This window comes from Amblyomma americanum, chromosome 9, assembly GCF_052857255.1.
Source record: "Amblyomma americanum isolate KBUSLIRL-KWMA chromosome 9, ASM5285725v1, whole genome shotgun sequence".
In the NCBI taxonomy this organism is placed as follows: Eukaryota; Metazoa; Arthropoda; class Arachnida; order Ixodida; family Ixodidae; genus Amblyomma; species Amblyomma americanum.
The window spans coordinates 139,286,699-139,308,950 of NC_135505.1; the positions used below are offsets into that span (position 1 = coordinate 139,286,699).

Genomic DNA, 22,252 nt, shown 5'->3' on the forward strand with positions numbered 1-22,252 from the left:
CCAGTATAATACGCAGCAGGTACCTCGTGGTCGGAACTTCTTCCACGAAGGTGGCATGAGTATGGCCACCATGTCCAACATACTTGCACAAAATTGTGAATATTTGAAAGTTGTAAGTTGCATTTATGGAACTACTGAAGGCAATGGTCCATTCTTCCGATGTGTAGCGAAATCTTTCTTTTAAGGAGTTTTCATCACTCGCATCGAGTAGCCAAGGCTGCCTTAGAGAATCAATGGGGAAGGGTTTTTGACGATAGCAAAAATGGTAATAGCAAAAAAATGGAAGCCTGCCCACGGGAGAACTGCGGATATATTGATTCTTACAGTAAACTTTATAAAATATGCAAAAAATTCGCGTTCATTGCGTTCAGTACTGCAGCAGCCATGGGTACCCCCAACCTTCAAAGGCTCCCTGGTGAAGACACGGGAGGCATATTGAGTTTGGATCTGAAGTCTTGTTCGGGCAAGGTTGGCAACGTTCATATTGAATGCGCGCACTGTCAACGTGTTTTGTTTTGAAGCGAAAGCTTCAATACGCTAGGTAAAGCCGTTTCGCCGTGCGTTGTCGGTTGACCTTCAAGTGAGTCAGAAGTCGAGTGTGGCTACAGGCCATACCATATGTGGTCCACAATGGTGTCGCACGACTTGACCTTTGATCTTTGACCTTTCGATTCGCCGGTAGAGTGCGGTAGAATAGGCCGCAGCGTTCGTTAGGTGACTAGCCTGTCACGACCGACAATTAATTTAACTGCCACCTGCCAGGATGGGCGCGCTGACTATTCAGTGTGCGCAACGCACTCAACGTCACAGATGCCAAGCCGCGTCCACTTGCCCAATGCACCACAGCTTTCGTTCTCTAACCAGGTTCAGCAGTAGTTAATCCGCAGCTAATTTTTTATTGCTTAACATAACCGCATGTCTGGCGCGCCCATGATGTCCTTCCTTGTTCTCCCTTTTTAAGCGCGTTTAAAAAACGGCGAATAAACTCTGCTGGTTACGTACGTTCGCAGCTGCCACGAACGATACGACGTCGCCGATGAAGCGTTTCGTGGCGACCTACCTCCGGGCGATGGCGTACGACCGAGGCGTGCTGTTCGAACACCCGCCGTCCCAGGCGCAGACCATGATGGTGCGAGAGGGCCACACGGGCTCGGTGCGCTACGTGGCCGACATTGGCACCTTGCTCGTGCCAGGTCTGTACCAGATGGAGCCGTACGCGTACTCCTCGGCCAAAGGGTACATGCCGGAGTATTTCAACCACGGCACCCTGGGCGTCCTGCTGTCCGGCGAAGTGGCCAAGATAACGGCGGCCTACGGTCGCGGCACGGCCCGGGTCGGTCCTCCGCTGGCGGAAAGGACATTGGTCCGTAGAGGGCGCTTCGCAGAACGCGGCGCTGGCAGGCACTACATGGACATGCTCTACTGCCTGCTCGACCTCCACGCCGGCCTTGGGTTTGTCTGGCTGAATTCCTTATCGTCTAGACTCGTGAGTTGGTGTCATCTCAAAAGACAGAAACACAAGAGCGCAAGAAGAGAGAACCCGCCGTGGTGGATCAGTGGGGAGGGCGTTCGGCTACTGCTCCCGAGTACCCGGGCTCGAACCCGACCACGGCGGGTGCGTTTCGATAGAGGCGAAACGCAAGACTCCCACGTGCTGTGCGATGTTAGTGCACGTTAAAGATCCCCATGTGGTCGAAATTATTCCGGAGCCCTCCACTGCGGCACCTCTTTATTCCTTTCTTCTTTCACTCCCTCCTTTATCCCTTCCCTTACGGTGCGGTTCAGGTGTCCGCCGAGATGTGAGACAAATACTGCGCCATTTCTTTCCCCCAACAACCAATTTTCAAGAAAGGGGCCTCGCACAAGCGAAACGCGCGCTAGTATTGTAAGATGAACCCTAATCAAATCGGCCAGCCCTCCATCCACAGACGGCATATCTCTTTCTAACGCCTCCCCTGTTTCGATGACAAATACACCGCTCGCTTCGCAGTGGAACTCACTTGGAATATTTAGTTGTTTTACTCGCCGCGATGCGGCGCCACTTGTGTGGACAGGTGTCTCGCGTCACAGCGCGAGCTGATGGCCTGACTGCTGAATGGCCCTCTATGAAGCACAGCGTCGCGGTGCAATAAGGAGACAGCATTTGTTCGCGGTTGCTCTCAGAATTATCGGCATTGAGCACGCTAGGAATTAATGGCTAGGTGATACTTGCCATCATCCCGATACAAGGGGGAGGCTAATAATTATCTCTCTATTCGTCTCAGAGTAGCCCTTCCCCACTGCGCGTGTGGAGCAGGCATGAAGGCTTAGCGAATGGGGCAATAGAAGAAATGGTAGTAGTGGAGATGATTTAGTGACACCGGATTATCCGGTTGGAACTGAAATAAAGGATCCGTTATCCTTGCCAACAATGGCAAACATTACGTGAACAATTGATTTATGATAGATTTGGAATGGTGCCAAGGTCGGGGTGGGTCGGGTTGTTCCGTTCATTGCGCTCTTCCAAAACATTTGTGGACCTCTGCTTTTTCCTAAATTAGAAAGTATTTCTGAGTGTGCCGCTACTAGAAAAAAAAGTTTACGCGACACATAGCACAAGTAGATTCAAAATTTTTTGGTGTAAGCAGTGCCCTCAGGCAGCGCAGCAAATTGAACGACAGCTATCGTAAAGAAATGTTTAAACCCGTGCTATTTGTGATTTCCCACAAGGACTAACCTCTTATCTATTCTTTCTATTGGAGACTGCAAGGCGCCTTGCGAAAGATCTCGCCCTGAGAGAATATTTCGCACATGGGTGTAAGAAGAAGGGAAAATTTTATTCTACGATATTTAGCTTTTCCCATTGCTCTCTGCTCTGGATCTCCTCGGCTTCCTTACTCGAAACATTGCCCCCCCCCCTTTTTTTTCAAAACCCCGGCCGGCTCAAAGTCTCACACGGTAGTACAGCGCCTGAACAAAGGCGCATGTTGCAACGGCTTTATTAAAACATCATGAACAACTACAGAAGCCGTAAGAAAGGACGAAAGCCTTGCTTCTTTCCCCTTGCAACAGCAACTAAAATAGGTTATCAGATATGTTCGCGGCTGACCAGTCCACACTTGAAACCAAAATGGGACAACCTGCGCCATCTATTCCTCGTGGCACTCGTATAGTCGGTGAGGAGGCAAACCATGGCTAACGCCTCCTCAAAGATAATTTTAGGGGAGTAATGGTTGCTCTTTCAGGGACCAATGGTTGCGCAAATGCGCTTAGTCCCAAAGGGACTTGTCTGTGTATCGCTTTCAATCCTTTCTTGCTTGCCCACTAATCCGAAAAATCGTTAAAATGGGAATACCTGCACCACGTATCCCACGCGACAAACAGTTCGTCTGGTAAGTGAACAAAACTGCACCTGACGCCTCTTTTCAGGTCCAGCGTTTGGAGGAGTAACCGTTGCTCTGCGGGCGATTGATGGGTGCGGCAACGTACTTTCCACCCCCAAAGGGCTAACGCTGTAAAACTTTACTATGACCACAGTTACATGTCCGACCTTCCTTCTATGAACTTTCTTCGTTTCTTTATTTCGCTGTTTTCAAATTCGACCACGTCCGCTCTCGTCCGGACCTCTACTCTTCAACCTCGTAGCATTTTCAGTCCTTTCTGGCTCACAGAGGACAGATGTTAAATGTCAAATCCTCTGTCATATAATGTCTTTCTAATTAGTCTTGTCTTGTGTTGATTTTCGAGAGCGCTGTATACTACGTTTCATACATTACGTGAAGCGCTGTCAAAGCTACCGCTCTTGTTTGTGCCGCCTGCATCCGCGACCAAAGAGTGGTGCCTTTCTTGTGGTGAGCGAAACGTAGTAGATGTTTTGCCAGCAGGCTTACTACATGGCACATTTGCCATCAGCTTGATTAAATGCACCCTTATGGCTGACGACACGCTGTCTCTTTCTCGTGCCTGACATCACTCGGCCACAAAACCAGCGCGGAGTAACACGCCTCCATTTATTTTCCCGCATGGACTACTTCCATACCTGTCACGGTGTTGCACGTGATGTATGAAAGGGAGTATAACTAGCGTCAACTCACGAATATCAAAAGGCGGCAGGAGGAGAGGGGGAGGAGGTGGTCGCAGCACGTCATCTTCATTCAATTTCCCTCTTCTTCCAGTTTCAAGCACAATGCATCCGGCACTACCCAGGAGCGACACGCCGAGCTGTTCCGACGAGCCCAGGGCATGCGGCTGGCGTACAACGCGCTGCTCGAAAGCTTCCGGGCAGCCTCGCCCGATTACGACGTGTTCAGCACGTACTGGCCACAGGCCCAGTGGGCCTTCTTTGTGCGAGCCTGCCTCATGCTGTGCACCAAGGACCAGACGCCCAACCCGCTGACGCCCCGCGAAAACTGCCTCCTGCCTCTGCACAACATGGACGAGTTCGCCGGCGCCTTCAACTGTCGCACGAAGCCCGGCTTCGTCAAGGGACGCTGCCATATGTAGCACCCCCCCCCCCTTCCCCGCGGGCTTATTTTCGAAATTTGTCCTTTCCCGTTTATCTTACCGTTATCATATTCCGGCGTGCATTCACTGGACGTTTGGTACCTCATTACTCAATCGATTTTTTTTTCCTGTTCTTTCTAAGCCAACGCTCCAAGGGATGTGGATAAATCTGATTCACTCTGTTCCACCAGTACGACCTTCACAAGATTGCAGCCACCCGCTTGCCCATGATATCATTGGGATTTTTTTTGCCACATGTGCTCATTAATAAATGTGGCATAACGAGCGGCAAAGGGCTGATTCTGCCCCAGTTTATTGAAAGTTATGTATTCGGCTGAAGAAGCTGGACATTCAGCTGGGGGGATTTTCTTCGCCTATACGGAGAGCATGATGCGCGTTTGTCTCTGGTGGATGGAGGAACGGCGGACACTTGGCTAAGAAAGCGCGGGAAATGAAATTTGCTCTCATAGAGTCCTCACGGCGTGCAAGCCGCCTTTTCTGATGGAATGACCACACATGACTCAATCTGGCATGTGAGAAGAACTTGGTCACTTTTGAATTCGTGTATTACAGCCGTGACTGCACTGACGCACTTAGCAGTGCTTTTATATTTTGTGAGCACCCGGCTGACTGTATCTGCGTTCATATAGAAACCATCGCACTTTCTGACGACGCCGAGACGAACCTGGGACAGTCTTGCCCCATCGTTGATGCACCTCTGAAAATCCCAAGGAAACCAAGGTTTTTGATTGACGGAAACAAGGCAGCATCAACCACGGAGGCTACGAAAGTTTCTTCGAGATACTCGGAACAAGTGCGTTTCTGATAGCGGGCTCTGCAGCGATGTTGGGACTACTCCGAAGGAAAAAAAAAGGCCTTCAATTTGAGCACAGATCCAAGCAGCCTCGTAGTTCAGAAATGAGCTGATACCCCTTCGAGGCTTCTGTGTGCTATGAACTTTGTCTAATACTCACCAGGGAAGAAAATTGTGTGCTTGTCTACGCCGCAAAGAACTGTAGCCTCGCCATGCATCATTGTTATCGCTTGAAGTTCATGGATCTTTGTTTATTCAGACATTGCGCTACACCTTACGGTACCTTTTTGCAACTGCAACATTGATCTATCTCGTCAGCTTTTTGTATTTCTTGTGTTTCTTTTTTGTGCGGTTCTTGTACAATTGTCAATTTAGTAGCAAATGTACTGCGGCCGGTGCCTGTAGGTCGCCGTGTTTATGTGTTGAACATTATAAAAGAGATGAGTAATATGCCTAATTAAACATCCCAGTGACTCTTAATGTGTCGTGTGTTGTTCAGTAGCCGTTTTAATTACCTCAACTTCTTTGCGTCAGTGCTTTAGTACATCCCCCTACTCAGCCACATGGGCTGAAACTCTGCGCAGCTCAATAGCCCCAGTACAATCACGGTTGATTACATCGACTGCAAGAGGAAAAGACCTACTCTCACATTCATCTCAAACCCATCGTGTCCTGTGCCAGCTGTGGGTGCGCCCCATAGCCGTATTTTTCTTAATTGTATTTTCCTTACCTGATTTTTGAGACAGCGCTTTCTGCGCACCTACACAAGCACGGACACAAGAAGTAGCGCCAGCCTTGCTGTGGTTTTTCGTCAAGTACAGTGAAGGAACATTTTTCTGTTTAGATTTGTCGTCATGAGCTCTTCAGACAGCAGTATTCAGTTAAGCCACTATGTCCGCTAGGTTATCCTAAAAAGCTGGTGGTAGTATCTTCTTACCATGAAATGCCAGTTTTCCTACCCTCCGGAACTTAGTTGTCGCCTAATCCACCAGCGTGGATTTGAGGCAGCACAGAAACAAAAAGAAGTGCCAGCCTTCCTGTAGCTCTCCCCAAGCATGTGGTGATGGAACCTGACGTTTATTTTGGGTTTGTAGTCATGAGCTCTTCAGATAGCAGTATTCACTTCAGCCACTGAGTATGCCACAATAATGCAACTGTTTTAAGCTTATTTCTGAAGTGGATGAATTGCTCATGTTAAAAGCAATCTGCAGTGACGCTTCGGTTCGGTTTTTCAGCGAAGTGGTGCTTCATAAGCCCCAAGCGGACAACACTGCCTAAGCCCCGATGCATGGTCTATCAGGTCAGGCTTGAGCATACCAAGCTCAAGCCTTGTACACTAGTCTAGGCCATTCGAGCTGCACGCCGACCACAAGTGCAACAGCAGAAACACACACTTGTCCAGGATACGCCCACGCGGTTTTGTCAAACGCATAGGACCGGAATATCGGACTCCTTGTTTGACAAAAGCAGCCGGCACAACTGGCTCGCCTCGCACCTTGCTACAGAGGATGTAGGCTGAATCCCCTCATGATCTGATCTAAGAGTATAACGCGTCCAAGGAAGGTCTTCCTTGTATGCTGTAATCTTTAGCGTTAAAGGGTCAAAATAGCAGCAGTATTATGGTGCTGTTTTAATTGGCGGCTGTCACGTACAAAGCGCGGTGTTTCACCTAATCTTCTGACATTATCGTGATAAGATATCCTACTGTGCGTGCATATAACATCGTTAGTCGCAAAACCTATCTCTGTATTACTTTCTTGTTTTCTCGACCTGTTCTCCGCGACCTTTTCTTGTTGAAGTTCTTTGTTATCTTTATCACAAAGCTAATCGTGTACCTCGAACAGCCTGCGGTCGCGGCATTTCACTCTGCCTAATACCCCTGCTTCCTTGACAGCGTTGGCTTAGTGCGAAACATTCCTGTGATTTCTGATTTTTCCACGTTTTTCTTGCATTTGCAGGAAAAAGAAATACAGATTCGCATATTTTTTTGTGCCACAGAAATAGGGCATTGGTTACATGCAAGCGAAGGCAATAGGCGCGAAAAAACGGAAGCCACTCACAACTCAGTGACGAGGTGCGGAAGTCAACTTTATTCAAAAGCGGCAGGCAAGGGACCGGTCGGTTTTTTTCCTAAAAAAAAAAAGTCAGTACGTATGTTGCCCTTTCTATCCAAGCCTTCCGGCTATGGAGACAAGCAGCATCTTTGTTCTCTTGAGCATCACAAAAAAAAATGCTCATGTTTTCAATGTACTCTCCTCGTGTCATGGCAGTCTATACTTAAGGTTCCAGCAACTTCTGCAGCAACTCTTGTTCGGGATTAGTTAGAAGGCCGTTTAGTGCACGTGGAATATGACGACCAGGTCGCCACGCTTCTTGGAGTGTCCATGGTAAGGCAAGCCCTGACCCTCGATGCGTTTCACGGTGCCAGACTTCACAGGTTCTGACAAGGGTAGTGAAATCTTACCCATTGTCAGGGTAGGTACATCAATCCGCGTGCACCACCGAGCCTGCCAGGACGTGAGCTTCGCGATGTACTTGATGTCTGCTCCGTCCCTCTTGAACAGTGGGTGCTCCTTGTCGCTAATCACGAAGGCGATGGCGGGAGGCGAGCATGATGACCTCCGTTCTCCGGGGCACTGGAAGACCAGCCTGGTCCCCGACGGCACTCCAGGCTTCACGTTGATCTTGATGATCTTCTCATCGCGCCTTACGCTGTGACCTTCTGGTGCTGCGATGTTCCAAGCGATCTTTACCTTCCTTGAACAGCCGCTGAAGACCTCTTCCAGAGAGAGGAAAATTTTCCGCTCGACCGCAGAATCCTGCTGTCCGTGCTGGCTGGAATTCTCGGCGGCAGAGGCCTTTGTGGACTGGCGAGAGTTGTCACTTTCCGATGAGCCACTTGCACCGTGGCCGGCCGAAGGCGCCGTTGGACGCGACTGGGAACCGGTGGATGTGCCGCCGGATGAGGAGCTGCCGGATGGGTAGAAATTCGCGGACCCACAGCCAAAACGAAAGGTCGCCTGAAAATTTCCACCGTTGAAGGCAAAGGTATGTTGAAAGCTCTCGCCGGCCCGGAACGTCTGCTGAAAGGTACCTCCAGAACTGAATGTCTGCTCGAAGGTTCCTCCAGGACCGAACGTTTGCTGGAACTTGCTGCCTGGCCCAAAAGCCTGTTGAAAAACGCCTCCAGGACCGAAGCTGTAATGAAACGCGCTGGCAGGATCCCTACGTCGGCGCAAGTTGCCGAAGTAGTCATCAAAACTCCTCTGGTGGCCACCGTTGAACTGGTGACTGAATGAGAATGTCTCTGGTCTGAAGTGACTGCTGCTGCTGCTGGAAGAGAATCCGCTCCGGTAACCCTCGCCGCCTGAGCTGTAGTAGGCCTCACGCTTTTTCCGATCCGTCAGGGCGCCATAGGCCTCGTTGATTTCCTTGAATTTCTCCTCCGCGTCGGGAGCCTTGTTTTTGTCGGGATGGTATCTGAGCGCCAGCTTCCGGTAAGCCCTCCTGATGTCCTCGTCCCCCGCGCTCCTGTCTATTCCGAGCACTTTGTAGTAGTCCTTGGCCATGTTCCGCCTTCGTGCACCGGGCTCGGAGGGACCAGAAGTTGGCGCGCAGCGTGAAGAAGCGACACCTTTCCACTTCTTCGTCGCACGCGGGTCTAACCGCGCGGAGCAGGCTTCCTCTTCTCTGCCATGAAATGAAATTTGTAATATATAAGAATTATTTGGAACATTCATTCAAGAACACATGCCCCTGCTCATATTAATAATAATTGGTTTTTGGAGAAAGGAAATGGCGCAGTATCTGTCTCATATATTGTTGGACACCTGAACCGCGCCGTAAGGGAAGGGATAAGGGAGGGAGTGAAAGAAGAAAGGAAGAAGGAGGTGCCGTAGTGGAGGGCTCCGGAATAAGTTCGAACCCGACCGCGGGGGCTGCGTTTCGAAGGAGGCGAAACGCTAAGCCGCCCGTGTGCTGTGCGATGTCAGTGCACGTTAAAGATCCCCAGGTGGTCGAAATTATACCGGGGCCCTCCACTACGGCACCTTTCTTCTTTCACTCCCTCCTTTATCCGTTCCCTTACGGCGCGGTTCAGGTGTCAAACGATATACGAGACAGATACTGCGCTATTTCCTTTCCCCCAAAACCAATTATTATTATTATTATTATTATTATTATTATTATTATTATTATTATTATTATTATTATTATTATTATTATTATTATTATTATGCTAGCGTCGGCAGCTCACGAAAAGGCGTGAAACTATTTCCTTTTCTCCCAAAGCTGCGCCGCCTGCATCGCGTGCGTGCACCTCCTCCGACAGAAATGAACGCTTCCATCGAGGAGATGCGCAGGGAGGAAGAGTTCATTTGGGACCATCGCAAGCTCTCACAACGTTTTCCGCCGCCTTGTTGGGGCTGTCCATTCGGAAACACAGGAGGCCGCTGGCCGTCGAACAGCGCACGTGCATGCGAACCAGAGGAAGCGCGCGCTCTGCCGCGTCCGGAAGCGCAGTCGACGAAGTACGCTTCGAAATTGGAAGCGCTGCCGGCGCCGCAAAGCTTTTTGCCACCTTCTTGGGATGCTCCACCTGACAGCACAACGTTGGAGGCCAGCGGTCGCTGAGGTGAGGACGCGTAACGGTGCACTGGACAATCCGTGCAATGCCAGTCCGCATTGTTTACACGAGGCGGCATTATCGCGACCTTAGTTCATTTGATGTACAACTGCTGCTAATTTTCCCTGATATCAGCACATATCTTCTGAGTTTTTCCAGATTATCCAAATTCCCTGAGAATTCCCGGTTTTCACGGTTTTCGCGGTAGGTAGACACCCTGGAAATTCTCACGGCGCTCGCCTCTCATTGTCTGTGCTAAAGCTATAAATAAAAAAAGCTATAAATAAATAATAACAATGCTAATAACAAATAATGATAAAAATAATATAAAAAAAGCTATTGTAAGACTGGCCTTCGGCTTTGGAATCTTCAGAGGCTGGCGCTTAACGAAGAAGACGACGAGAAGCGCCGAACGCTCCGAAGCTTGAGCGCCGACGCTCGGTCCATCGTGCGTGCCCCTTTCCTTCCCTCTTCCAATCTATCAGACTACATACTATTGCCACTCCTTTTCCCGTCAAAACTTTCCTGTATCCAGTAATTAACCGCCTGTGTCTTGGCCACTCCCCCGTAGTGGGTATGTGCCAGCAACGTCTGAGGCCTTCCTTCCTTCCTTCCTTCCATCGTGCGTGCTCTGGACTGAACGCTGCTTCTGGTCTGTGCCTGGACTGTGCCGCCGGTTGCTGTGCTTTGCAAGACGTTCCTTATTACAAGTGGTGGAGGTGCCAACGATCCCTCGCCCTGGAGCTTCGCACCCGCGCATTGCCTACCGCCTCTGCAATGGCTAAGACCGTCACCCAAACCGCTTCACCGCTTGCGTCGGCTGTCTTCTGTTCCGGCGCCGCGCGCCAGACCCGACCATCTTCAGCGGCACAGATGACACGGATGTGGAGGATTGGTTGGCCTCCTATGAACGCGTAAGCGCATACAACGTTATCTTTTATTTGAGCGACGTAGCCAATCTCTGGTTTCGAAACCACGAGGTTGACATCTCAAGCTTGGCAGCTCTTAAGACCAGCCTGACAGAAGTCTTTGCCCCGTCCCGCAGTGCGTAAGCTTCGCGCCGAGCAAAGCTTGCAAAGTCGGGCCCAGCAAACCGATGAAAACTTCACTTATTACACTATAAATAGTAAACAGCAAGCACTAGCCGCGTGTGACTATAATTCGCCGTGCATGTGATCGTGCTAAGGGTAGACAGCTGGGCTAGTTGGTTGTTTGCATTATTATGGAACGTGGTACCAGTACAGTACCAGTACATGGTACCGGCGTTCGTGTCTTCTCCCTTCGTCCTTGTCTCTTGCGCTGGTACCATGTTCCATAATAATGTGAACGTGTACAGCCAATGAATGAGAGGCGAGTGCCGTGAGAATTGAGAGAGCGCAATTCTCACGGCTGCCGGGAGAATAGCCATGCCCTTTTCTTTCTCATCCATACACAAGGATGGTTATCACTCTAGTAACTTTTATGCACTGTTTTCGTTACGTCACTTGCAAGCATTCATGTGGCAGCAGCGATCACAAATCATGTGCGGCATGTCTAGTAAAAATCCTCACCTGTCCTCGGCGTCCCGGTGCAAGCAAGCGTCTCCTTCTTACATTCCAAAGATGCCGTGCGTTGAAGGCAGGGTCGGTTACGCGGAGGCAGGGAACGAGGAGCACTCTATAGCGTTGGCGCTACTAGTGTATCAATAGGCATACTTCCTGCACGCAATTAACGAGCCAACCGCACTCAAAAGCTCTGAAACGTTGTGAAGGCGGCCAGAGTTGCGGGCAACGTTACTAGACTATGAACCTAGTCTAGTAACGTTGGTTGCGGGGACAGCGAAAACGTGAAATGGGAAAAGACGACAAACGCAAAATACGAAATCACAGATCTCGATCGAGTCGCCCGCAATAAGAGCGTTTTTTGTCACGCTGATGACAAATGTATTATCCACGAAGCCTGGTGGCAAAGCATTTGTTACTTTTCGCTCACCACAAGCAACGCGCACTATTTTGTGTCGCGGATACAGCTTACGCAAAAAAAAAAAAAGAGCGCTAGCTTTGGCAGCGTTGCAGTTGATGTATGAAACCTTCGGCTCAGCTGCAGACGACGGCGCGGGCAGCGTGGGCGAAAGTAGGAGAAACGAAACTTTAGCCTGTGCGACGCAGATTGGTGGAGCACATCCGACAAGAGTGAACAACGCTTCTTCAGTGTTCCTGCCCACCTCCGGTATTTATGAATTCGCTGCACAATTATATCCCTCTTGGCGCAACAAGTTCACAAAACCGTTGCGTCCTTCGTGCATTTGTTTTGGTAGCCGTTGACCGTTGCGATTTGAAATCACCGATGGAATACAACGAATTTCGCCTGGTGCCGTTTACTGCAGCGGCTTTGCTTTTGCGAGATGCGTTTAAAAAGTACGTTTAGACTCATTAAAGCGAAAATAAGGGGCCGTGCTGCAGTTCTGGATGGCCCGACGCGGCATTGACTCTCTTAATGCGTGCACGGGACCGTTCGCTACTTTGTTATGCTTGCTTACATTTTTGTGTGTGTGTGCCACACTGTATGGCTCAATCTTAAGTGTCCCGCTGTTTCAGTTTGGATTAGGTTTTATGGAATTTAGCGCTTGCACATATATTACGTGCGTGTTGTTCGTGCGTGTTTTCTGCAGCTGCGGTGTGAGCGTCGCATTCAGAATTATCGCGCAGGCCTCACTAACACCGGTTGGGGCAACGCGCTGTAAGTCAAAAGCTCGCCGTGAGCTGCGTACAGAAAGGCCGTCGGAGTTTTTTTTTTTTTTTAGATGCACAGGCAGCTTTGATTGGCGATATTCGATCGTGCTGAACTCCCCAGTGTGCCTCGTGGAAGCGTTGCTCGAAACTATTGTGCACCGTAGTGCTGCCGCTCCAGACGCCGCTTTTACATGGTACAATCTGCTGCCGGCTCTAAGCATTGTAAATTTCCCTCAGCCCTCCACCCCGGCTGTCACTGACGTTTCTCGCTCTAAACGCGCACGATCGACCATATACCAGGGGGCACCGAACTCCTATCTCGTGACGTATCTCTTATCTCGTCCCTTTCTGTCGCGTCTGCTTTCGTGAAGCTCCCAGAAACAGAAACAGTTTCGCCTAGTTCGTTATATGGCTTTTTCGCGGTTTCGCGGCGCTTCCGCCGGTTGGGGGAATGGGAGGCCGAGGGCGTTTTAGGGTCTTCATAAGCGAAGCAGCGCGTTTTATACCTGATACCTGATTTAATATCTGCAGCGGGTCCTTGGACCTAAGATATTAAACTTATTCTTGGAATATGGCGGAGTGCTTGAAGCACTCTGGCACGGGTCGGCCCGGTATTGCACTGCCTCCGGGATCGGCCCGGGGCATACTAGCACGCGCCTTATCTTTCCATCTTTGCTCTCCTATCTTTTAACTCTCTACTTCCAGCACGCGGCTGCGAGCGTGGCTCGGCTTGAGCCAGTAGGCAGGCCTGTGCTCTTTCCTTTTCCTTCTTACTATCAGCAGCAGCAGCAGCAGCAGCAGTGCGTTTTGCGTGGGCCGCTTTCTTTTTACTTTTTCTTTACCCATCTTCGTTTTCTCCTCCTTTTTTTTTTCACATACACAGTGCAAAGCTAGTTTAAGAAAAATTACACCTGAGCATTAAAACACCTGGTTTCGAGCCTCCTACAGTGTATTTGTTCTTTTTCAACAGGTACGTGCTAGCCCATGGACACCCATCAGAGTGCCCACAACAGCACCACGGAACTTACCCTATGATGGTAAGTGCACAAAGAAAATATGAGAGTTTTTTGCAAAATGCTGACTTTTTCATTTGCATAAAAAACTATGGACTATAGTAGCCTTGACATTTTTGTGATAGATATCGAGAGGTCTGTAATAATGCATCAGCTTTACTTTAATGCAAAAAATTATTTCTTGATCCTCCTACTTGCATAACTCGTACGTGTCATGAAAAAGTACACATTGTTCAGACACAGCTGTGTAAATACTTAAGCTGTTTATTGTTTTCAGAACAAAACATATAGTTATAGGCATACCTTCAGTCACTTTGTCACAAGGTTAAATTTTAAATTGCTGATAATGCAACGTATATAGAGCAGTTGAGATACCAGTTGTCTCGCAGCCACGTTTACATGAATGTGACCAGTCTCGACTTTCTAGCATATCAGATGTGGGAAATGCACACCCATCCCCTGCCACCTGCACTTGATACCAGCTGCAGCTAACAAAAGCATCCTAAGCTGAAAGTGGGTGCAGCTTGCCGTTCCACAGCCTGCACTGGGCATGGCACCACCAAGCTTGATGTGGTGCATGTAAATGATGACACAGCAGCTGAACGAGATACATGAAGAAATACAATATATGCCGCAGTCGCATTTTTGTAAACTTCGCTTATGTAGCCGAGTATGAACTAATACAAAAACCATTACTTTGCAAGGGATGTTGCTTTCTGTCAATGTTCCATAAAATTTTGCAAGTTCTTTAATGAACTGCTTTCTTGCCACATTTAATCTCTGTGGTTGTGAATTTGTGCTCCTTAGATGGGAAAATCTTCCGACCACTACATGATAAACTTCATACCTATGAATGGTCATTTCTGCCTGAGTGTATTCATGACTTCACACAAAACATGACATAGCATTGCACGGTGGGCAATTACTTGATTTGTTATTGCACCTTAACAGTAATTTGTATGGGGTCTAGGGTGATCTGTGAGGTTTACAAAAAGGCGTCTTTGTTTTCTTTCATATTTTTTCTTTGCAGGTGAAGCTGGCCCAGTGGCCTCAGTGGCGCCAGACAGGCCAGCGTTGGACAGGCAACGGTGACATCTGCACTGGAAGCACCAAAAAGAAGACAAAGGAGACGCACATCTGCGTACGCCGCTCAAATCCTCAAGCGGATTGAGAAACTGCATTCTCAAAGAGACAGATACAGGAAAGTACTGGGCCGGATTAGGAAAAGGCATGAGAGAAGGTGAGTAACACATCAGAAGGCTCTAGGAAAGCATGAGCTGTATTTGCTACAATACCTTTTTTTCAGATCAGGCTCTGCTCTTTTCCATGATCCAAAAAGCACTGGTAGAAACAAAGAATTCGCTCTCAATTTGTTCTTTCAATCACAAAAATCTTATTGCTTCTTTAGAGAAATGCTTCCTTTGCCGCATGTGAGGATGCTGAGGTGCTGGCTGGCAGACATCCCAATGACACTTGGTATCATTCCAGGTGCCATGAATGCAATGGTAACAAAAGATTGGCCACTTCAAGACAAAGCATGTCTTTTATTCAATGAAATGAATTTTGATATATGATCACTCGCAAGATATTGTTTATGGTCTATGGGGGTTTAATGTCCCGAAGCGACTCAGGCTATGAGGGATGCCGTAATTAGCTTTGTAGATGATGGGAATACAAGGACTTCTCATATGGCAAACAAAGCTCTTGTTATGGCAGTGTCTGGCATATCAAGAACTTGGATTCAGCCAGTAGCCTTTGCGGCGGTCCACAAAGCATCATCAGCTCTTGCAATATACAAGCTGCTATTAGATTTAATTCAGTGGCTTGAAACAAAAGGTCACTTGGTGACAACAGTCATCTGTGCTCAATAGTCGGAACAATGTCAGCCTGTCAATAATGCTCATTCATCCCATCCATAAGCCATATTTGAACACACCAACTGAACATGTCAAAAGCAGATTAGTAAAGAAACTAAAGGACAACACATTTGTAGGATGCCCCTCGCTGACATGAGAGTTCAGTATGCCACATAAATGTTCAGCAAATCTGCGTCTGTGGCACTTCTCACTCTCATCACCATTTAGGGGCTTCCTGTTGACGCCAAATTTACAGCAGAGTTCACGGAAAAGGCAGATCAGCTTTTTGACAGCCTGAACAATTCAACCCCGAAAAAGCAGGATGACGAGTTGTGAAACGCATGTGTGAGGGTTCGGAACACCATATCTTACTTGATTCACCCATAAATAGGATTGCACAATGGCATTTTGGTTGCCCTCGGGACAAGCAACTGCGCTACATCAAAGGTTGGCAGATTACAATCGAAGCCTTGCTCCTGCTCTGGACTATATATATCTAAAAGAAGATTTTCAATTTACTCATCTTTTCACTCACTGATTTCTGCCAGACGCTTTGCAAACCTTTTTTGAATTATTCATAAAAAAAAGGTTTTACTGAGACACATAATCTGCACCAATTTGTTGCCACTCTGAAACACATCTGGATTCGCAAAGTTTTAACGCTTTCTCAAGGAGACTGTGAAGTGACAACAAATACGTTCCTCATCATCTTGGAGGGCGTTTCCGTACTGTTGTCATGAAGCAGCATATAATAACCACAAGCCACAGCAGGCTGCAAGGCCCCAATTCATCTGACGTGCAAGGGTCTTCACAACATGCCCCTCGCATAGTATATGCAAATGTGTACCTTATCGCTGTCACTCTTGTGAAGAGCTTTTTTGATCTGAGAACTACTGAGTGTACATGTGAGAGAACACTGCTTGCAGGAGACAGTGGCTCTGTCCATGAGCGACACCAACTTTTCATACCACTCAAGGAGAATGGTGATCCTGAGTGCATTTTCATATTTGCTGCCGCAACCTCTGAAGTGTGTCTATATTATTAAAGGAATTAAATTCTCCCTTTGCACAAGAAATCACGTAGTGTGCCTAGTGCCCACATATTGAATGTGTGTAAGAATCTGGTTGAAAGGATGCCAAACCAACAAGGTATGTTCTGTTCAATAGTCTGAAGTCTGAAGTTTCTTAAATTAATATGCCACACAAGGCTACATGGGTACACCTCATTTGTCAACAGAAGCCCAGATACAAAGTCGAAGCAGATGGTCCCACCAGAAAAGCGTAAATATGCTGTTTATATTCATGCACATCGTGTTACTAGATGATTAAAATATTTAGTTCTTTATTGCTGCCTACTGCTTATGTGCTTTCTCTTTGTTGAACTATTTATTTGTCGTGTTCATAAGTGTTTTGTAATTGTTATGTAAGGGGGATTGTGGCTCTTCTGCTGAGCCACAACACCCTTCTGCTAAGCGTCTTTCAAACACACAGTTCACCACAGTGAGTGATGTGGCTGCTATGCTAGTTTATAATTCTGCTCTGGTTGCGCATATACTGTCCTTGCTTTTCCTCTTGCTGTGTTACTTCTTTTATGAAATGCAAGGTTGCTTTCTGGAAATGTTGTGTGCCATGTTAGTCTGAGGATTGTTTTGACCTGGGGTTTTGAATTTGCTTATTACTGACAAATACTAACAGCTTACAAAAAGTAGCAGGTAACCTCATGTCATTTGGCTTCTTTCTCCTCCTGTTCAACAAGCACATAGCCGTACAGCCACTCAAGAAATGCCAGAATTCAATTAATAATGATTAGCTGTATGCTGAAATCAGTCTCTATAAGCAGTTGTAGCGTGATTAGTGAATAAATAAAGTAGTGAAACATAATGTTGTGACATGCATGGCTTCAGCAACTCAGAAAATCCAAAAATACTCTGCAGAACCCAAGGGTTTTGTGGTATATAATTTGCCATCCCCTGGTCATGACTGCTGTACTCTATTTTGCTGTTGTGGAAATTAGTAGTACCTGGGGCCGTATTTTGTACCGCTCTCAATCATAAAACCCTACTAAAATGCTCACAATGCTGCCATATTGCCCGCTCCTATTGGTCAGCCTTGGCGGACGATTTTTGCGTCACCGGCGGCTGCTATTTACGTAGTCAACACGGCTGAAGTGATGACATTGCGCACCTAATTATGTGGACTTAAAATTGAGAGCCAAAAAAGGTGGCTTTTAAAACACTCACAATCTTCGTGAGTGAATATGGTGGCTGTTTACAGCATCTAATACGCGGGTGGCCCCACGAGCAATGGTGTAGGGAGGTGCATGAAGACGATCTTGATGCACGGGACGAGTTGTTTCGACTTAGGAAGGAGACTGCAGAATGGCTGTGCGACGAACTCGCTGTTGAACTGGGAGGTGTGTGGATGAGTGCACTGTCAGTGGAGCGGCAGGTGCTGTGCGCGCTGTGTTTCTTCGCCACCAGTGTGTTAAGGCACCCTAGGAAATGAAGCAAACGTCGGCGTAGCCCAACCGACTATGAGCAAGTGTTTGTGGTGCGTGGCGGGGACCATTGTCAACGTTGGGTCACCGAAGGGCTGTGTTCGCTTTCTGGGGAGACCCGAAGAGAAGGCGGCGCCGAAGGAGGGCTTCCTTCACTTAGATTTCACCTCGGCAACATCCCCGGCATCGTCGGGTGTGTCGACTGCGCACTCATCGCCATGAGGGAGCCGTGAAGCAGTGCTACGAACAAGCCGCAAGGGGTTCTTCGCTGCGAACATGATAGCGAGTAGACCTCGGCCACTGTTTTTGATCGCATGAGTTCAGCTACAAGTGCGGGCCTTGCCAACGGGAGTAAGTTCGTGCTGTGCGTGTTTTTTCTCAGATCTGTGGCGTAAACATATGCATTCTGGCCGTGGACATGCGCTGACCCGGATCCTTCCATGACGCGTTCGTCTGAGTGCACTCCAAGGCGGAGGAAGGCCTGCTGGACGACAGTGATTTTTTGCTGGGTAAGCAGTAAAAAAGCAGTGTCAACCATCGGGCGAACTCTGTCACATATGAATTGAGCTCCAGCACTATGCATTTCCCCGAATCTGCTGAAGCTACAAGGATGAGTCTGGCTAGTTACACGAATGCAGACATGTTACAGTATGATACAGTGTATTTACACCCTTTTAATTGTTAATTATAACTGCAGCAGAAACACAGGACACATATTACATTGTTGAAATACATAGCATTTCGTGTCGAAGAAACCAAGGCAAAGTGCACCTGATAGCGCTTGTGTTGTGTAGGCAGTTATATATATAGCACATCATTTATATCAATATAGTGGTAAAAGAATGACCTTACAGCAGTGCTCACTTATACATCTCAATCCTGCGTGTCTGTATGCTCTTGAATGTCATATTCAGCAAAGCCTGGATGTGGGCTGCTTGGCATGAGTCTTCTACTGTATAGCAGAGCGTCCTGTAAGGCTGCTGAGATCGCTGAGAAAGGACATGCTTAACTGCGCCATTTTTTGTTATGCAGGAGACTATGTCTACCCACTGGAGCCATGGCTGCTTGCACCAATTTTGAGAAATTGAGTTCAAAGAGCCTGTTTTCTTTCATACATGCCTGTACAATAAATACTGCATGGTACAGGCTACACAATGCATTTTCAGGACTAGAAAACATTTTGGCACATATAAGATGTGTAAATACCAAAGCTAAGCTTTCAGCTTGATTGTATGTGACTAGGGGTTTCACTCTGTGCTAAAAGCTGTACCTACTATAAGGAGACTGCTGTACAACAATGCATAATAAATATTGTAAGGTGCAGTGGCTACAATGACTGCTGAATGACTAGAACATCCTCACTAATAGACAAAGATGTGTAAACATCACAGACACATCATCGAGGAGATGGTGTGTGAGTAGAGGTTATTTTACAATAACAAACATGCAACACCGTTACTGGAAATGCTCTACAGCTCTAAGAATATACCGGCAGCTCCATTATGGGAAATTTTCAGCACTCTGTTATTGCCCCATGACTGACACCTAGCTTGGTATGCGATAACACAAGGCTATGAATTCTTGTCCCTGATGACACGAGACGAGACGGTGACAATGCCAAATGGTCCAACAAGCTCCTTATGCTATCACGTAATATGTGTGACAAGTGTAACTGTTTTCAAGCTACTTTTCCTCTAAGTAATTAATATCCTAGTCATTTTCAACTGGTTGCTCCCTTTCCTACTGGAGTGGCCTGTGTACAGGGTGCCTCGATAAGATGGACCATAATTAAAGAAAAAAACCTAACTGTTCTTCCGAGCTGAAAGGAAGTGCATGTTGTTAGAAGCAATGTAAAAGTATTTAAAGCCCTTCAAACACTGCCCTCACCAAACCCAGCAATACCAACATCACTCCGCCTGCTGTTCAAAATACAATAACATATTACACGTCACTGCCCTGTCATACCTACCTCACTGCCCTGGATCATACGCAAACTTGTACATTGCCTCTACACATTCATTGTGGAGGATTCAAGCGCTATGCACCAGCGAACGTGAACAAACTTGCTCAACTTCCTGCCCTGTTGCAATTAGCCTTACGCAATTAAGCCATACAAGCAGCTTCTTGCCTGGCTGACCCCGGATCTGTTAGAAGATCAGCAAATGACGTTAATGGAAAAAGCTTGTTTTCTCCTCGGTGACAATAGCAAAGTTATCAAATCAAGTACTTCCTTTCTCTCTAAACAAACTAAGTGGAGCATCAACATCGCAATTTCTGCATCTTGCACAGGCAAAAAAAAAAAGATACAGCAGCTGAACATCAACCGAACGGAGCAAACAAAAGCACCAATGGAACATCAAGTACTTAGCCCAATGTGGGCGGCATCACTTGGTTACGAGGCCGAAGAGTGATTGTTGGCACAGAGGCAGGCTGTGTCGGCTCATTTCCCGCACCGAGATTGCTAGCTATCAGCAGCTTCACCTGTTTGTCAGCAGTTGCTTCTGTGTGATGCTTCACGGTTGTCTGGTATTTTCTGAAGAGAAATAAACACGAGTCGTCACTCGGTCATCCACAGTAGGCGCCGACCGAGAACACTGTTGGCTTCGTCGATTTTCGAGCCGACCGCTCCTTCTAAGTTTATCTCGGCAGGTCCGCAGCATTCACTGCCTTCAAACAAATTTTTCTGCGCACTTAAGACATCTGCAAAGTACCTTAATATTAGACGACACGCAAAAAAACGAACTAGCCATAAATCAGCTGTTTTCTTTCGGGCTGCCATGTTCACGCGAAATCACTGCCAATGCATCCTCATGGTAACAAAAGGTTGTGCTAAAGCAAATTTACTTGCAAAGCTGAGAACACTTCTTGTTTTGCTTGGTGTTGTTGAGTTTCAAATAAAGTTTCTTAGCAAAATAAAACAATGCTTATTTTATTCACTGAATTTTTACAGGAAATTGTTAGCCTACAATCCCTTGTCGTGCGAATAAACACTTCCGGGGCGGAGCCACCACAACCCTGCTGCTAATTGGTTGATCCCGCGGTCAGCGTCATGCAATGCCGTCATTTTGACGTTACGCTACTGCTGCGAACGTTGGCAATTTTTGTTCGCAGTCGCCGCAAGTGAAGAGATTTCAAATGTTGTCTGTACCCCATTCAAACATACAGTGAATAAAAACTGGCTACCAAATGCCGCCTGGGCGCGAAATATAAGCCCGAAGAAGGGAGCAATAAATCCGATATAATGCTTTTTCTTGATTGTCTTTGAGCGGCTGTTTGTGAGACAGTGGTCAGAAGTGTGTTTGTTTCATTGTGTTGCCTACTTACATGCTGCAGTGTGTTTGTTTATTTACAAGCACTAACTCGTGCACTCGGTTGTTTTGCATTTACAGGTGCATCATCTACCTGTAGATGAAACTTCGGTCAAGGCAGGGCACACAAAAGAATACGTCTGGCAGGACAAGACTGTGAAGTCATCTCGGGACGCCTTCCTGAAAGGTTTAACAACGGGATTGGCTGCACCTTCGGGCAAAGGGGCCCGTTTGATCTTTGTACATTCTGAGAGCTTTGCAACAGGATTCGTGCAAGACGCTGCTGACTTTTTCAGAGCAAAGAAGGGAGACCACGCTGACTACCACTCTGAGATGTATGGCAACTACTTTGAGAACTGGTTCACCGACTAGCTTTTGCCAAACATTCTGGCCAATAGCATTATTGTCATGGACAATGCTCCATATCATAGCGTGCCTCTTGAAAAAGCACCTACCAAGTCTATGCGCAAAGCTGATATTCTGCTTTGGCTCATAAACAAAGGTGTTCCGTGGTCACAGGACATGGTGAGGGCAGAAATGCTGGAGCTTTCTCAAAGATAAACACACCCAGCTTTGTATACACATCGGCAACCTGGCAGCTACCCATGGCTACGAAGTGCTTCGTTTACCATCGTACCACTGCGAGTTCAATACCATTGAACTTGTCTGGAGCCAGGTGAAGGGATACATCGCAACTCGCAACAAATGTTTCACTTTGGCTGAAGTGGAAAAGCTCCTGCTGGAAGCGCTGGCATCTGTAAGCCAGGTAAACTGGCAAAACTATTCTGTTCATGTGGAGCAAGTTGAGGCTGAAGCATGGCAGTGCGATATGATTGTTGACGCTGTAACTGAACCGGTTGTCTTCAGCATTTGTGACTCGTGCAACTCCTTTTCTGATGAGTCGAGCACTCATTTCAGTGATGAAGATTTAAGTGGCATCGAGGAACT

At 47.5% G+C, this 22,252-nt stretch overlaps 2 protein-coding genes across 2 annotated transcripts; one reads left to right on the forward strand and one right to left on the reverse strand.

The window, feature by feature from the left end:
• Positions 1–1,024: 1,024 nt before the first annotated feature.
• On the forward strand, positions 1,025–4,602 carry LOC144105633 (uncharacterized). Its single transcript, XM_077638749.1, has 2 exons — positions 1,025–1,452; positions 4,155–4,602. The coding sequence occupies exons 1-2, from the start codon at positions 1,037–1,039 to the stop codon at positions 4,480–4,482; spliced, it is 744 nt and encodes a 247-aa protein (XP_077494875.1). The 5' UTR covers positions 1,025–1,036; the 3' UTR covers positions 4,483–4,602.
• Positions 4,603–7,363: 2,761 nt separating this feature from the next.
• LOC144105634 (dnaJ protein homolog 1-like) lies at positions 7,364–11,691 on the reverse strand. The gene is made up of 2 exons (XM_077638750.1): positions 11,471–11,691; positions 7,364–8,986 (listed from the first exon to the last, which is right to left on the reverse strand). The coding sequence occupies exon 2, from the start codon at positions 8,863–8,865 to the stop codon at positions 7,630–7,632; it is 1,236 nt and encodes a 411-aa protein (XP_077494876.1). The 5' UTR covers positions 8,866–8,986; positions 11,471–11,691; the 3' UTR covers positions 7,364–7,629.
• Between the last annotated feature and the right edge of the window lie 10,561 nt (positions 11,692–22,252).